Source organism: Syngnathus typhle, linkage group LG6 (genome assembly GCF_033458585.1).
Source record: "Syngnathus typhle isolate RoL2023-S1 ecotype Sweden linkage group LG6, RoL_Styp_1.0, whole genome shotgun sequence".
NCBI lineage: Eukaryota > Metazoa > Chordata > Actinopteri > Syngnathiformes > Syngnathidae > Syngnathus > Syngnathus typhle.
In genome coordinates this window covers 17,042,596-17,060,109 of record NC_083743.1, presented here as the reverse complement: position 1 = coordinate 17,060,109, position 17,514 = coordinate 17,042,596, and the positions used below count along the sequence as shown (strand labels likewise).

Sequence of the window (17,514 nt, the reverse complement as noted above, 5' to 3'; positions counted from 1 at the left end):
ACTAAGAGTAACACAACAAGCTTTCCTCACCAGCTGGGAGTATCTTGACAAAAACTTTCCAAATGCATTTGTTTATTTTACTAGCTTGTGGATTTAATATTAGCGTTACATCAGACAACTTGACCATGCATCAAGAATCAGAGACGGATGTAAGCCACTTTACCAAAATAATTTTCAGCCTCAAATAATAAATAAACCAGAAGTACTGAAATTATTATTTTGTGTGGCCTGGCGCAGCCTGGCCATAAAATGGTGACTTGCTGTTGGCAGCAGATGTGTGGTGCATTCAAATATAGTGGGACGATTCCAACTAGAGCAGAAAAACTACTCACATATAATCAACGTGGGCTTTCTAACAATATACCGTAATTTTCGGACTAAAAGTCGCACTGGAGTATAACTTGCACCAGCCATAAAATGCCCAAAAAAGCGAAAAAAAAACATATATAAGTCGCTCCGGAGTATAAGTCGCATTTTGGGGGCAATTTATTCGACAAAATCCAACACCAAGAACAGTCATGAATGAGCAACAACAGGCTAAACGATAGGTATGCTAACGTGACATAAACAAACTAAGAGCTGAGAACGGCCCTGACGTAAAATTCAGAGTTATTCAAAAAACTATTACATAAATAACACGTTAATAAAACCATCTGCGTCACTCCAATTCATTAAATCCATCAATCGTCCTTTGTCAACAATGCGTGCGCGCCGCTGACGGCTCTTGCACTTCAAAATATTCCACAGGCCCATATAACAATATATAAATTATATATCAAATAACTATTACATAAGCAATAATGTTATCAAACCATCTGTGCACTCTAAATCATTAAATCCATCGATCAAATTCCACATCCTTTGTCAACATCGCCGCGCGTGCGCCCTGACGTCAGCGAAGAGAGGGGCGGAGCTGTCAACTGATCACCACCTGGTGGTGGGTTGGCTCCGATGGTGGGGGAAGATACCGGTCCGACCTGGCAGACCCAAACGTTCTGTGAGGGTCTGCTGGGAACGTCTGGCGGAATTCCCTGTCAGGAAGAGTTTCAACTCCCACCTCCGGCAGAACCTTTCCCACGTCCCGGGGAAGGCGGGGGACATTGAGTCCGAGTGGACTTTGTTCCGCGCCTCCATTGTTGAGGCGGCCGACCGGAGCTGTGGCCGTAAGGTCATTGGTGCCTGTCGTGGCGGCAATCCCCGAACCCGCTGGTGGACACCGGCGGTAAGGGATGCCGTCAAGCTGAAGAAGGAGTCCTATCGGGCCGTTTTGGCCTGCGGGACTCCCGAGACAGCTGACAGGTACCGGATGGCCAAGCGGAACGCGGCTTCGGAGGTTGCTGAGGCAAAAACCCGGGCGTGGGAGGAGTTTGGCGAGGCCATGGAGAATGACTTCCGGACGGCTTCGAGGAAATTCTGGTCCACCATCCGGCGTCTCAGGAGGGGGAAACAGTGCAACGTCAACACTGTTTACAGTGGAGATGGCGTGCTGCCGACCTTGACTCGAGACGTCGTGTGTCGGTGGGGAGAATACTTCAAAGACCTCCTCAATTCCACCGACACGCCTTCTATTGTGGAGGCAGGGCCTGGGGACTGAGGCGGACTCTCCAATCTCTGGGGTTGAAGTCACTGAGGTAGTTAAAAAACTCCTCGGTGGCAAGGCCCCGGGGGTGGATGAGATCCGCCCGGATTTTTTAAGGGCTCTGGATGTTGTGGGGCTGTCATGGCTGACACGTCTCTACAGCATCGCGTGAACATCGGGCACAGTACCTCTGGATTGGCAGACTGGGGTGGTGGTTCCCCTCTTTAAGAAGGGGGACCGGAGGGTGTGTTCCAATTACAGGGGAATTACACTCCTCAGCCTCCCTGGTAAGGTCTATTCAGGGGTGCTGGAGAGGAGGGTCCGTCGGGAGGTCGAACCTCGGATTCAGGAGGAACAGTGTGGCTTTCGTCCTGGCCGTGGAACAGTGGACCAGCTCTTCACCCTCAGCAGGATCCTCGAGGGTGCATGGGAGTTCGCCCAACCAGTCCACATGTGTTTTGTGGACTTAGAGAAGGCGTTCGACCGTGTCCCTCGGGAGGTCCTGGGGGGGGTGCTTCGGGAGTACGGGGTACCGAGCCAACTGATAAGGGCGGTTCGGTCCCTGTATCACCGATGCCAGAGTTTGGTCCGCATTTCCGACAGTAAGTCGGATTCGTTCCCAGTGAGGGTTGGACTCCGCCAAGGCTGCCCTTTGTCACCGATTCTGTTTATAATTTTTATGGACAGAATTTCTAGGCGCAGCCGAGGCGTTGAGGGTGTCCGGTTTGGGGACCTCAGCATCGCGTCTCTGCTTTTTGCAGACGACGTGGTGCTGTTGGCTTCTTCAAGCCGCGATCTCCAGCTCTCACTGGAGCGGTTCGCAGCCGAGTGTGAAGCGGTTGGGATGAAGGTCAGCACCTCCAAATCCGAGTCCATGGTCCTCGATCGGAGAAGGGTGGAGGGCCCTCTCCAGATCGGGGATGAGATCCTGCCCCAAGTGGAGGAGTTTAAGTATCTTGGGGTCTTGTTCACGAGTGAGGGGAGGATGGAGCGCGAGATTGACGGGCGGATCGGTGCAGCGTCTGCAGTAATGCGGACTCTGTACCGGTCCGTCGTGGTAAAGAGAGAGCTGAACCAAAAGGCAAAGCTCTCAATTTACCGGTCGATTTACGCTCCTACCCTCACCTATGGTCACGAGCTATGGGTCGTGACCGAAAGAACGAGATCCCGGATACAAGCGGCCGAAATGAGTTTTCTCCGCAGGATGTCCGGGCTCTCCCTTAGAGATAGGGTGAGAAGTTCGGTCATCCGGGAGAGACTCGGAGTAGAGTCGCTACTCCTCCACGTTGAGAGGAGCCAGATGAGGTGGCTCGGGCATCTAATCAGGATGCCTTCTGGACGCCTCCCTGGGGAGGTGTTCCGGGCATGTCCCACCGGTAGGAGACCCCGGGGACGACCCAGGACGCGCTGGAGAGACTATGTCTCTCAGCTGGCCTGGGAACGCCTTGGGATCCCCCGGGATGAGCTAGATGAAGTGGCTGGGGAGAGGGAAGTCTGGGAGTCCCTCCTGAAGCTGCTGCCCCCGCGACCCGACCCCGGATAAGCGGAAGAAGATGGATGGATGGATGGATGGAGTGACGCAGATAGTTTTATTAACGTGTTATTTATGTAATGGTTTTTTGAATAACTCTGAATTTTACTTAGTTTGTGTTTTTGTCACGTTAGCATACCTATCGCTTAGCCTGTTGTTGCTCACGTGTTGTTGCGACGCTGCGTCAGCAGCGCGGCGGTTGTTTACATAAAGGACAAAGATTGACTCGACAAGCTGCTGCTGACGTGACGTTGCACTGCTGTCGTCACTTGAAATGCAAATTACAGTAATCCCTTTCTACATTGCAGTTCGTTTATCGCGGTTTCACTTTTATTTTATTTTTTTGGAACATTTTTGAAAAAAAAAATATATATAAGTTGCTCCTGAGTATAAGTCGCCCCCCCACCCAAACTATGAAAAAACACGCGACTTATTGTCCGAAAATTACGGTATACAAAAGTTAACATACAATAAAAAATTATGGGTGTAAAAGCACATTGCTACAGTCAGTGGTCCATCTGCACTTATGGTACAATTTATAATCAAATCACTAGGCTTCATTTTCCATTCTGCATGTTTTCACGGTATTTGTGGTTGGGATGTTGAACATTTAATGACACTGCCCAAATGTTGAAATGATAAATACAATTTTGGTAGCCCTAATACTTTTATCGATGGTTGTGTTGTATTGTATTGAATATGCCTCAACTGGACCAGTCCTTGTATTGACAAAAGCGTTTGCTGTCCATCCATTCATTTTCTGAACAACTCATCATCACTGTTAGCGATTAGCTTAAAAAAATTCAACTCTGCCGCCCTGCTTTTCTTTACGCCTCCATCACCTACCCAACAACGATATACGCAGGTTCCGCTGGTTTTATATTTGATTAACCTGCAGTTAAAAGTAGTCAATATTTACCGTAATGCAATGTCAAGTAAGTACTCATGATTTTAGTATCCAACAACTCAGGTAAATAAAAGTACAGTTAAAAAAGAATAAGACATTGTTTATCAACACTCTCCTGCGTCCAAGCACTTCGGCGGCCACCGAAGTAGGCCGCCCACGAGGCAGTACCATGGCTGTCGGGCCGCTACCAATGGGACCGTTCGCCTATGAAAGGCTTTATTCCTACTTTCAATATTTATAATAAATATTATTTTTAAAGTCGAAGAGTATTTGGCCGGTGACTATCGGCCTAACTATTGGCTTATTTCTCAGTATTGGGACGATAGAAATTATAATAATTATCGTGCATCCCTATTCTTATATTTTTATTCTTCTTCATTCGCTAGCAAAACGGGTGCTTGTCAGTGACTGATGGAATGCTCACCTCTGGTAAATACCCTGAAATAAAAGCGGGCAGTCTGATGTCCTCAGTATACAACAAAAACAAACAATTTGATCTTGCTGTTCCAATTTTTGGGCAGTAAGTGTAAATTGCTGTTCTGTATAACCACTGCATTTCGATAACCACAATCACAACTGGTATATAGACGTCATAGAATGTACTGTTTTATGTGGTTACAGATTTGTTATCATGATGGCAGTGAGACTGACCCGGACCAAAGGGACAAGAAGACAGAGGGAGCTGATATTGACATCCTCCGGTGCTACATTGCTCGCAGTTTTCCAGGCCTGATCCCTGAGCCCGCTGTGATTGAGAGCTGCTTGTACACGGTCAGGAGCATTTTTTTTTCAATTCTTTGTTTGAGTAATTCAATAAAATCAGATGGGTTTACAAAACACTCGAGTACGAAACTGTCCAGTTCAAAGGAAAAGCGTTTGTTAAATCAGCATGAGTCATTTAATATTCCATTATTCCATAAATCTTTAATATTGGTCGATGTCGATACGTACATCCATTTCTTCAACCGTTGAAAATAAGGACTTAGAGAAAAAAAAGGCTGAACTTTTACAATGCCATTTTGTTGTTGAATTCTGTAGCAAGACTTTGTGATGGTGTTGTGCCAATGTACTTTCCTCTGAAAATATCTATCCCTGGCCGCTGGAGTACGCACACATTGAGTGACGGTGGAACAATGTTATATTTTTCCAGTTCTTTATCTTTAATGCTCGCTATGCTAATAGTAATTACCAGGCAGATGCCTTCTCAGTTCTATTTAATGTATGCCCGAAAGACTGAGACACAGCTGAGGAGTCTTCTCTGCAAGATTGCGGAAGAAGATGTAACCCCCACTTCCAAGGTTTCTGCACTATAAGGCGCACTGGATTATAAGGTACACCTCCATTGAATTTTTTATTTTAGAAATGATTTCATATATAGGGCGCACCGGATTAAAAGGCGCATAGAATAGAAGCTACTGCATCAAACTGGGGTTGACTAGGGATGCGTTCTGCATCCACCAGATGGAGCTGTGCTAAAGGGAATGTTAACCCAGTCAATGAGGTAAAGTCCAGCTTCATTTCCGTATGAAACTGATTCGGTTTGGCTACTTACTTGGTCCAGCAACCCCACTCATTTTTGCTGGTCATAAACTTTCTTTAGTTTAAAAGAAAGAAGTGAGTGCGTGCGTTGTTGCGTAATGTGTTGATTAGCTTCTTATCTTAGGTGTCTATGTGGTGCGGTGAGGGGGTGGTTCAAACTTGCTGCAGTTCACTGTGATTGCCTCCCAATAGGTTTACTCGTATGTCAATCAAGCGATGGGATTAAAGTAATTCGGTTTGCCTTCTTACTTCGTCCAGCAACCCCACTCATTTTTGCCGGTCATAAACTTTCTTTAGTTTAAAAGAAAAAAGCGAGTGCGTGCGTTGATGCGTAATACGTTGATTAGCTTCTTAGCTTTGATGCTGGGCTTGCTGCGGTGAGGGGGGGTGGTTCACTGTGACTGCCTCCCAATAGGCTTACATGTATGTCAATCAAGCGATTCTAGCCTATAGAAAAAAAAAAAGTGTTTTTTTAAATGTCATGCAATCAGTAGTAGCTTACTTCGGTGACGCCCCTGACCATGGTTGCCGTAATGCTGAAAGCAATGCAACCTTGTAATTTACTAGTCGTACTAATACGTACTGAAACATTATGGGGGAGTGCTGTGTACAACTAGTATGGATCAACGAATTCATCAACTGATGATGAGGCGTTCTGGATTATAAGGCGCATTGTGGTTTTTTGAGTAAAAGTTTTTAAGTGCGCCTTATAGTGCGGAAAATACGGTACTCTTGGCCGCCCTCCTGCAAGGGGGTGACTGCCTAGCCTGTGAGATAATGTATGACCTTGGAGTCTTAACTGAGATCAACTCATATGTGTGTGCAGAGTGTCATAGAGTGTCATAGAGAAATGAAAGCCAGTGAAAGCAAGAGAAGGGTCACAGCAAATGGCATAAATCAAGCTATTTGTCTAATAACATGTCAAAGAGGCCTATTCTAACGGCAACATTATCACACATTTAAAGACATGTAGAATACATAATTTTATGGCTGCATCTGGTTCCCTGACTGGGAATCGAACCCAGGCCGCGGAGGTGAAAGCTCCGCATCCGAACGACTAGAACATCAGGGAGGTTTTCAGCACATTATTTGCTATAATCTAACAGTATTGTAAGCGATATGCACGGCACCGTGTTGCATCATCTGTCAGCAGACGGCGGAGCAGGGATGGCTACAGAATTTTCCTGTCTGTGGATCAATTGGGTGTAATATGTCTTGTCTCCACCGTGGGATAGTAGGAAACGCAATTTTGTATGTCTTGACATGTGAAGAAATTGACAATAAAGCAGACTTTGACGTATTCAAGTTAGGTGAGGGTGACAGGCATACAAGTACTTCCTGTGTTCCTTGTGTAAAAAATATAGTAAGAGAAGGCCCAGAACACCAACCAAGCCTCTTAACCTGATCGCAGTTTACATGTCAAAATATTTGGGTTAGAAACGGGGTATGCTGGAAAAAAGCCTGTACCCATGTATAATACGCAGCCAAATTTTTATTTTTTAAGTCCCAATGATCGTCACACACGCATCTGGGTCTGGTGAAATTTGTCCTCTGCATTTGACCCATCCCCGTGTGATTTTGATCCATCCCCTGGGGGAGAGGGGAGCAATGAGCAGCAGCGGCGCCGCGCTCGGGAATCATTTGGTGATTTAACCCCCCAATTCCAAGCCTTAATGCTGAGTGCCAAGCAGGGAGGCAATGGGTCCCATTTTTTCAGTCTTTGGTATGACCCGGCCGGGGTTTGAACCCACAACCTTCCAGTCTTTGTAAGCTCATGTCTCTGTTTTTATTCTCAGCAAAGGGTCCCATTTTTATAGTCTTTGGTATGGTCTTAACTAGGCTGGATATATTTTTTTTGTTGGCGTTGATTTCTCTGACTGCCCGTAAAGGCACCACCGCGATCGGTTAGGTTAAAATGAAAAGAGGAAAGTGACGTGCGGACATGTGAAAAAGGCGGCTCTGTATGGGAGAGAAGTTGAAGAGGAATAAAAACACCCATGGAAACCAAAACTTGCCCCTCGTCGTGACTCGGAGCCGCAACAAATGTTTCAGATTTGTGTAGGGTACATTGTGACAGCAAACGAGCAGGTGATCGAGCAAGCGTCTGATACGAGAGCATTGCGTTCGTATGGAGCATGTTTGAAGTGAACAGCAGAGACAAAAGAAACAAGGCAAAGTGTTGTGAAATAAAATATTACCTGTTATACGCATTTTTTTATTTACTGATTGTATTAAACGATCACATTCATTGTCAGTCAAGAAGAGAAGAGGACTATTCGCATCGGATCCATAGTGCGCATGCACAGTGATACTGCCTCCGTATGACGTCCAGTCCGCGATGGAGATTAAAAAACAAACAATATTTCACAATAACACAGGTTTCTGTTCCTGTCTTTGGTAATGTCACCCTGTCTTTTCGTTCGGTCAATCCTGTTGTTGGTTTTGTTAGAGAGTTATCGGAGTCGGAGTCAGCTTTATTGTCAATTCCGTCATGCCAAGACACACAAAGAAATCGAAATTACGTTTCCTCCATCCCACGGTGACGAGACACAGTACACGAGTAACATACAAGTAAACAACGGGGGAGAGAGTTCAGGGCCCCAAAAGCCTGGAGATCACAAACTTCGCCAGAGGCGAGCAGTGCTTGCATCCCACCTCAGAGTCCCGGCACCATTCGCGCATTCCACCTCCTCGCGATGTTCCCCCTCGTACAATGGCCCGGTCCGCCCGATAGCACGCTAGCCGCTCCAGATGCACAGCAGTTACGCACTGTCCGGTTCGTTGATCTCAGCAGGCATGTTGATGCCCAGCGATCGAACGTTCGCCAGAAGAAAGGAAGGCACGGCCGGGCGAGCTGGGTTGGCCGCCAGCCTGGCCCGGACGCCCCCGCTCTCGCCCCTCTTCAGCCTCCTCGCACACCGCTTCCGACGCAGGACGGAGCAGACCGAGTGCCTTTAATGTCCCCGCTTCAAAGTCCAGATCGCCACAAAACTCGCTTTCGCCGATGTCGAGCAGAACCAGCCCGCTGTACTTGTAGCACAACCCGGTGCGACGAGACGAACACACAAAACTGTCGGACAAACCCACATTAAACGACAAAACACCGTTCGGGACAGAGAGAGGCCGCTGCGTGTGCACGCGCCGCCATCTTACTACTTTTTGTTATGTTAGTTTACCAAGTCTGTGTTTTGAGTTTCTCCAATGAACCCTGGTCCAAGCTGCACTTGGTCGCCCTGCTCCTTTCCACACTCCATCCGTGATAAGATTTTCTTCAAAAATTGTTGTACCATGATTTTCTTAAAAAAATAAAAAAAAAGAATAAAAAAATAAATTAAAAAAAATTGTACCCATGTATAATGCGCAGCCCAGATTTTAGGACAACAAATTAGTTACATTTTGCGCATTATACATGGAAAAAAACGGTAATTGTCTTTAAAACCGGAATACTGCCGATATTTGAGTTCCAATATACTGAATGAATGAATTTTATTTGTTTCAAACATATAAACTATACATCACCAATCAAATGAAAACAAAAATAAAAAGCAAAAACAAGGTGAAAGTCATTTAAATGGTATAAACTGAACACAATCTACTGCACAAAATGGGCAGAGTCTACCTGTTTGAAAAGGAGTGGGAAGAAGTAAGATTTATTTAATCCCACCCCCTATCCAATTTAAGACAAAAAATAAAATTTGTAGTTACCTCTAACAGCGTTGTTACTTTATTGTTGTCTGTGACTTTACCATGAATTAAAAGGAAGGAGAAAATAATAAAGTAAAAAAATGCCGTTAAATTATGAAATTTCAATGTTGACTGCATACATAAATGCATAATTTAAATTGAATAATAATTTATATAATAATAATTTATAATATTATCTCGGTGGAGCACTGGGTAGCACGTCCGCCTCACAGGAGGGTGCGGGTTCGAGTCCACCTCCGGCCCTCCCTGTGTGGAGTTTGCATGTTCTCCCCGGGCCCGCGTGGGTTTTCTCCGGGCACTCCGGTTTCCTCCCACATCCCAAAAACATGCTTGGTAGGCTGATTGAAGACTCCAAATTGTCCCTAGGTGTGAGTGCGAGTGCAAATGGTTGTTTGTCTCTGTGTGCTCTGCGATTGGCTGGCAACCGGTTCAGCGTGTCCCCCGCCTACTGCCCGATGACGGCTGGGATAGGCTCCAGCACACGCGCGACCCTCGTGGGGACTAGGCGGTTCAGAGAATGGATGGATGGATGGATGGATAATTTATATTATAAATGTATATTGAATAATATAAATATAAAATAATATACCATATGAACATAATATTGAAATACATAATTTCAATAATGACTGCATATACATAAATATAGTCATATACATGGACATAGCTCAAAATAAGTGTTTCAGTTCTTGTCTTTTGCCCCTCCACCTGGAAACCTTGGAAAATATAAACTAAATATTCTGATGTAATTATTTGAATCAGTTGCGAAATCTATATAAGTTATGGAATCACAATGGTTAATGCTTAAAGCCAATTAACCTATACAATACAATTTCTGTATTATTATTATTATTATTATTAAATTAAACTCTACAATACAATTTCTGTAATTTTTTTTATTGCTAATTTTTCATATTTTATTTTACCAGAAAACACCTGACCGTCATTTTGTGTTGGACCGCCATCCAGCATATGGCAATATTGTAATCGGTGCAGGATTCTCAGGTACAACTCAGGTGCAATGCACAACATGAAATGAAAATTACAGCAATGGAACAAAGTAGCCTACTTGGTCTTCATAGAATGAAAAAAAAGTAATGTGTTTAAAAATTTATTTTGCGTTGAACTGTTTGAATTTCAGGTTCAACTTAAGCCGTTACGCATTAAGCTACAGTTGTTGTTCATCCTTTGTATTTTTTTAATGGCATTGTTTCATCAATTATGGACACTGTGGGTTTCGATTATACAGGATTGTGTTGTGTTCACATTCTACTGCTTTATTGGTGACAACTGCTAATATATTTTAAGGGTAGAACGATCTGTCAATTACATGGGTGTGTTGTCTCATGTCACGAAGAGGAAGTGGTCAATTAGGAAGTGGAGATTAATGGGTCAAGAATTAAATCAGCATTTGACCATCATTTGGACCACACTTTCTGAGAACCACCCATAAATAATTTTGATCTAATTTTGACACACTCCTGGACCATCTGTCTGAAAACCACACCAAGTCAAATTTAAAAGAAATAAGTAAAAATATCTCAAAGTCATGATAAAGTACATACAAAGTCATCTCTGATTATTTTTTAATTTTAGGAATAATGTTAATGACATCAGCCTATTGATTGATTAAGCATCGGCTCCCTAAAATGTCTGTGCATGAGAAAGAAAGAAAAGAAACAACCCATTTTGTGAAAATGAATGGGTGGCTGGCTGTCTATTCTAAAGCTGCGGTGGAGCTAAAAAATAACACTGAATTCACATGCCTGACCATGAATCGTGATTATTTGTGCAAGCCACTCTGCCTCTTCCTCAAGCCAAAAACATAATTAGTGACTCGTTGACACAAGCTCATCGTCATTGAGAAGTAGTAAACAAATCGACTAGTCTGTACAACTCCATGTTTTCAATTAATTGCATGTAGATCAAATAACAAGCCTGTTTGCTGGGTTCACCTGCAAAGTGATACCTCATTTAAAACATTCATTACAGATTTTATTACGGAGTATATAGAAAGTCGTGGGAGAAGTTGCTGGGGACATTGGTGAAATGCCATTCAAAACAGCATTGCAGTTTTTGCACAATACTATCCATTTTTGGACAATCTAAAACCATCTAAATAGAAGGCTTTTCCTTCTCTTTAAATGAGGTAACCAAAATATGACGTAAACTGTAATGCAATGTCATACTGTACCACTGTCAACAATGACTTTTGTCTTTTTGGTACAGCACTTGCTGCGGGATTACATTTTACTTTATAAATGTATTAAATAGTGTACTCTGATCTATTTTGTTCATTCAAGTGTATTTTCTTCTCCAGGTCATGGCTTCAAATTTGGGCCTGTCATTGGCAAGCTGCTGTGCGAGCTAATCCTGGGAGAAGTGCCCTCCTATGATCTTGCACCTTTCCAAATCAGCCGCTTTCAGACCAACATCAAATCATCATTATAGAAATGTCAACAGATTATCAGTATCTTGTAATTTGAAGATTTATATGTGATATTGATAATATTGACACTTTTTATTGAAGAGTGTCAAATTGACGAACAAAAGCATAAAACAAGAGCTTTGGCCTAAATAGTAGTTTTAATAATTTATTTTGCCTTATTATTAGGGATGGGAAAAGCCGAAAGAAGCCACCATAAGGTATAATCAATATATAGATTTTGACCTAAAATCAATATAGCCTTTATAGCTACAAATCCTCAAAAGATGTAGATAATGTAAAACTATATGTAAAAGCACACATGTAATTCAACAATTATTTATATAGCACTTTCAAGTACAGGCATTATTAAATGTATTGCTAAATAGGATGGGCTGTTAGAAGCAAAACAGTCAGCAAGATCCAGACTGGTTCCGGAGCCCAATTTGTGTTTCTATACGTAGTTGGCATAATCCTGACCTTGTTTGTCACATTTCCTGGAGCCAGATTCTGCAGAGGAAGACCAGAGGGCCAGTGTACTCTCTTCGGCCACCCCTCTGGGTGCTGAGCCCATGGCAAAGAGGACCCACGTCTCCATCTCGGGTCAAGCTTCGCCTTGTACAACACATCATTTTCGAAACAAAACTATTGAAGTACTTATATGCACATTTTTCACAGGTAGAATTGGATCTAAGTAGATTCCTTCTTAAAAATAACAAAAGGTACTTCTTACATTAATAAAACCAAATTTTCAGTAATGACCTCTGGCAAAATAGAAATTACTGTATCTAATCTGTCACGATTGACAATAAAAAAGACCAAGTACCACTCACTTGTACTCTCTCTTTCATGTAACGTCAGAGGTCCAACTTGGTGTCGTGGAGCCACGCCAGCATCTCTGGTCCCAGGTCAAAGAGGCCGGCCTCCGAGGGTGGTCTATATAGGGGGCAGGTGTTGATGATGTGGTCGGCTCTCTGCTCGGGGTCATCGCACTCGCATGCCACACTGTCCGCCAGTCCTCACTGCTGCATAGATGTGTTGAAGCGCCCAACACCAATTCTTAAATGGTTCAGTGCGGTCCACTGCTGGCGAGGCACCGTAATTTTCCATGTAAAATACGCCCCCCTGCATAATACGCACCCTAAAAATGGCATGTCCATGCTGGAAAAAAGCCTGTACCCATGTATAATACGCACCCAAATTTTGACTCTTACTTAAGACCGTAAACGTAATATTATTTCAGAAAAAAGATCATCTTCGGGAACAACCGGATGTTATTCTGCCGGTCAGTATCACTGCGCATGCGCTCGCAAACTCGATAGCGAAGAAATGTTTCGGATTTGTGTAGGGTACATTGTGACAGCAAACGAGCAGGTGATTGAGCAAGCGTCTGATACGAGAGCATTGTGTTCGTATGGAGCGTGTTTGAAGTGAACAGCAGAGAAGAAAGCAACAAGGCAAAGTGTTGTGAAATAAAATATTACCTGTAATACGCATTTTATTTGCTGATTGAAACTGCTATTTAACTGTGAATTGAAACTAATAGGTGTAGAACTGAACTCTCGCTCTTTATATAGCTGACGTGTCTTGCACATCCGTTCTGCGCATACTGTCATGGCGGCCTCCGTATGATATCCAGTCTGCGATGGAGATTAAACAACAAACAATATCTGACAATAACACACTATCAAGGATTGCACCATCGCATCAAATGATGCGTCGTCAATTATGAATTTTACTGACTGTGTTGGGCAGGATGGCTGAATGCGATGCGCGATTGACAACAAACAAGAAGAAAGGTGGGATTTCAAGTTTTATTTCAAGGGAGATTTTCTTCAAAAATTGTTGTACCCATGCATAATGCGCACCCCAGATTTTAGGACAATAAATCTGTTAAATTTTGCGCATTATGCATGGGAAATCACGGTAGTTCATCTCCTCCAATGGCGTCGTCTCCTGGTTCCCAGATGTAACGGTGCATGAGGGAGGGACCAGCTTCCTCCCACTCCTGCTTCCAAGCTGCTGCCAGCCAAGCATCTCTGGAGATATCCTTAGGGATGGAATTGAGCATCTTTTGTGCTACCATGTTGTAGGGGTGGCGCGCCTTGAGTCTGCTTGATGGAGTTGTTGTAGTACTGTGCAGGATGTGCTAGTTGTTTTTTGCCTTCCTGGCTATAACGAGAGTGGCAGCCTCTCGACAAAGGTTGGCCGGCGCTATTCCCGCAAGGACAGGCAAGAGGGACACAGGGGTGGCTTCAGGCATCCTGTTATAGTTCGGAGGGCGTTAATTGCCACACCTACTTTTTTGGCATGGGGGCTTCTGTTCCAAACTGGGGCACAGTACTCTGGTGCAGAGAATACCAGCGCTTCAGTTGATATCCGCAAGGTCTTAGCAGAGGCTCCCAACATTGTTCCAGCAAGGCGGTGGATCAGTGCAGCCCTGGATGTCACCTTTGCCTTCAGTTCTTAAGGTGTTGTTTGAAGGATAGGGTCCGATCCAGACGCACGCTAAGGTACTTCGGGGCTTGTTGAACCTCTAGGCGTTTGCCCTAAATGCTCACTACAGGTTCTCTCCTTGTTTCTAAAGGGAAATGTACTTTCGGCAGTTTGCAAACACATTTGATTAAGGCTGCGTTAGACACATATACGTAATCATATCAATATCATTTCTAGTAGTAGTGTGGTCGCTTAATAAGTGGAAAGAAATGTGCAGACTACATGAATTTGTCTTCTACAAAGTACTAAGGAACAGGAGGTCCAGACAGGGAGGACATCTCAAGGCCGATGGGGAACGCGAATAACTTGTCTTTGTGGTCCAGACACCTGCGCTGAGCAGGGGAAAACCCAAACGAGGATGAGATGACCATCAACCATCGACCAATCACCACACAATATTTTGCATGCTTGAATATTCATATTGTGTTTCTTTAAAACTGGGCAACCCGGAAGAATGTGTTGTCTTTGATGGTCACGAAGGCACACGAGTATTTTGGTGTTAAGGACCCGGGACCCAGGCGCCTGTATTAGCTTGCTTTGTCAGGATTAAACAATTGGTAGATTCGGCCTAATTGATCTCCTGGTCTTCTCTTTGACAGAACGAACTCCCAAAATTGTTAGGTGCGACAGTGTGTGGATTTGGACATAACAATTCTTGTGTTAAGTGTTGATCGCAATTTGGAGCCAGATCAATAACAAAAATCGGTAGCCTAACACTTCCCTGGTGCTGAGATGATATGACACAGCAACAGTCTTTCCAACGCTGAGCTGGAGACGCCACTTTCGAAGGTATGCTACCATGGTGCACACGTCTTCATTCAGGCCGTCTTCCGTCGCCTTCCACGTTGGTCGGCTCAGCATGATGGCAAGGTCGTCTGCATAGCCATACTTTCTGGATGCTGTGTCCGGTAGGTCGTATATATAGATGTTAAATAGCATTGGTGAGAGAACTGACCCTTGCAGTACCCCGCTCCTCAGTCTTCGGAGCCTACTGCACTGCCCACTGCTGGTTTGGAGAGTAAAGCTGCGGTTGGAAAGCGTCTCCATGATGAACTGCAACATGTGCTGGTCCGATATCATCCTCAGCAGCTTCAGGTGGAGTCCCCCGTGCCACACGGTGTCATATGCAGCAGTTAGATCCAGGTATACCACTCCAGCTTTCTCCTTATCTTAGAAGCTGTTCTCGATGTTCTCCTGGGAGAATAGGGTAACCTGGTCTGCTGTTGACCTTCCTCGACGGAAACCAGCTTGTTCCCGTGGGAGCTGTGAGTCCACCACTGGCTCTATGGGGCTGTGCATCATTCTTTCCAAGATCAAAGTCAAAGTCAGCTTTATTGTCAATCTCTCCACATGTCACAACACACAAAGAGACCGAAATTACGTTTTTCTCCATCCCACGGTGACGAGACACATACCACGATAGACATACGAGTACGCGACACAATATAAAAACAAGAAGGCAAAAATTCAAATAATCAATAGTAAGAGTGATGAATAAATAATAAATAAACAGATAACGGAGGAGCAAAACGGAGCGAGCAAGCATAGCGCAAAAGTAAAAAACATCATACACAAAAAGGCACAAACAATAAATAATAAGAGTAATAATAAATAATAAATAAACAGATAACACAACAAATAAGAGCCAGTGTGCATACAGACAGTACAGACAGTACAGACAGTAAAAGTACAGGACGCTACGCAGAACGGGGGAGCGAGTTCAGGATCCTAACAGCCTGGAGTATGAAGCTGTTTGAGAGTCTGGTGGTGCGGGAGCGCAGGCTTCTGTACCTCTTCCCAGAGGGCAGAAGCTCGAACAAAGAGTGAGCGGGGTGACTCACATCACTCACAATCGTGGTCGCCTTGCGGGTGAGATGGGAGGTGTAAATGTCCTTCAAGGAGGGGAGCGAAGCACCAGCAATCTTCCCAGCCGTGTTCACTATGCGCTGCAGGGCCTTCAAGTTGTAGTCAGTGCAGCCGCCACCCCAAACAGCAATACAGCTGGAGAGGACGCTCTCAATGGTGCCGCGGTAAAATGCAGTCATGACGGCCGGAGGAGCGCTCGCTCGCCTGAGTTTCCGCAGGAAGTACAGGCGGCGCTGGGCTTTCTTTGCCAGTGATGCGGTGTTGGTGGACCAGGAGAGATCCTCACTGATGTGCACCCCCAGGAACTTGGCGCTGCTCACTCTCTCCACCACAGCACCGTCGATGGTCAGCGGCAGGTGTTGGGTGTGACCCTTCCGGAAGTCCACAACAATCTCCTTGGTCTTGTCGACGTTCAGCAGGAGGTTGTTGTCCCTGCACCACGTGGTCAGAAGGTCAACCTCCAGCCTGTATTGAGTCTCGTCTCCCTTGATGATGAGACCCACCAGAGTCGTGTCGTCAGCAAACTTCACGATACGGTTGTCGCTGTAGGTTGCAGTGCAGTCATGCGTCAGGAGGGTGAAGAGCAGCGGACTGAGCACGCAGGCTTGGGGGGCCCCCGTGCTCAGCGTGATGCTGGCGGAGATTTTGTCGCCAACACGTACTACCTGTGGCCTCTGACAGAGGAAGTCCAGTAGCCAGTTGCAGAGGTAGGTACTGAGGCCCAACGCGTCAAGTTTGCTGATGAGGCATTGTGGCACAATGGTGTTGAAGGCAGAACTGAAGTCCACAAACAGCAATCTCACATACGAGTCCCTCCTCTCCAGGTGGGTGAGGGCCGAATGGAGGGCAGAGCAGATGGCATCCTCAGAAGACCGTTTGGCTCGGTATGCAAACTGGAAGGGGTCAATGGTGGGGGGGAGAACGGATCGGATGTGCTCCATGACAAGCCGCTCAAAGCACTTCATGATGATGGGCGTAAGTGCCACGGGGCGGTAGTCATTGAAGCAGGACGGAGCGGGTGTCTTCGGCACAGGTACGATGGTGGCAGCTTTGAAACACGACGGGACGATGGCCTGCTGCAGGGAAGTGTTAAAGATGTCCGTGAAGACATCCGTCAGCTCACCAGCGCAGTCCTTCAGCGCCCGACCCGGGATGTTGTCAGGGCCCGCCGCCTTACGGATGTTGATAGCGGCAAGCGCCCTCCTCACGCTGTCGGCGGAGAGGCACAGGGGCAGCTCGTGTGAAGGGGGAGTGGCCTTCAGCGGGCAAGTGCTGTTCTGAGCGTCGAAGCGAGCAAAGAAGCGGTTGAGGTCATTGAGCAGACGGACGTCGCCTTCACAGCTCTGCGGCGCGGGCTTGTAATCCGTGATGGTCTGAATGCCTTGCCAAAGGCTCCGTGCGTCCCTGCTGTCCTTGAAGTGGGCGGTAATTTTGCACGAGAACGCCCTCTTTGCTTCTTTGATGCC

The 17,514-nt window shown here is 45.4% G+C and overlaps 1 protein-coding gene across 5 annotated transcripts in view; it reads left to right on the top strand.

Moving 5' to 3' along the window:
• pipox (pipecolic acid oxidase) overlaps positions 1-15,000 on the top strand; it is a 40,864-nt gene extending 25,864 nt beyond the window's left edge. For 2 of the 5 annotated variants that reach the window (XM_061280054.1, XM_061280056.1), the window contains exons 6-8: positions 4,639-4,788; positions 10,191-10,266; positions 11,582-12,519. In XM_061280054.1, coding sequence (XP_061136038.1) covers positions 4,639-4,788; positions 10,191-10,266; positions 11,582-11,712 — 357 coding nt within the window. In that variant the 3' untranslated portion in view covers positions 11,713-12,519. Of the gene's footprint in view, positions 1-4,638; positions 4,789-5,249; positions 5,349-10,190; positions 10,267-11,581; positions 12,520-12,547 lie in introns of those variants that run through there. The other 3 variants (XR_009714566.1, XR_009714567.1, XM_061280055.1) reach the window with 3 other exon arrangements.
• Positions 15,001-17,514: the final 2,514 nt, after the last annotated feature.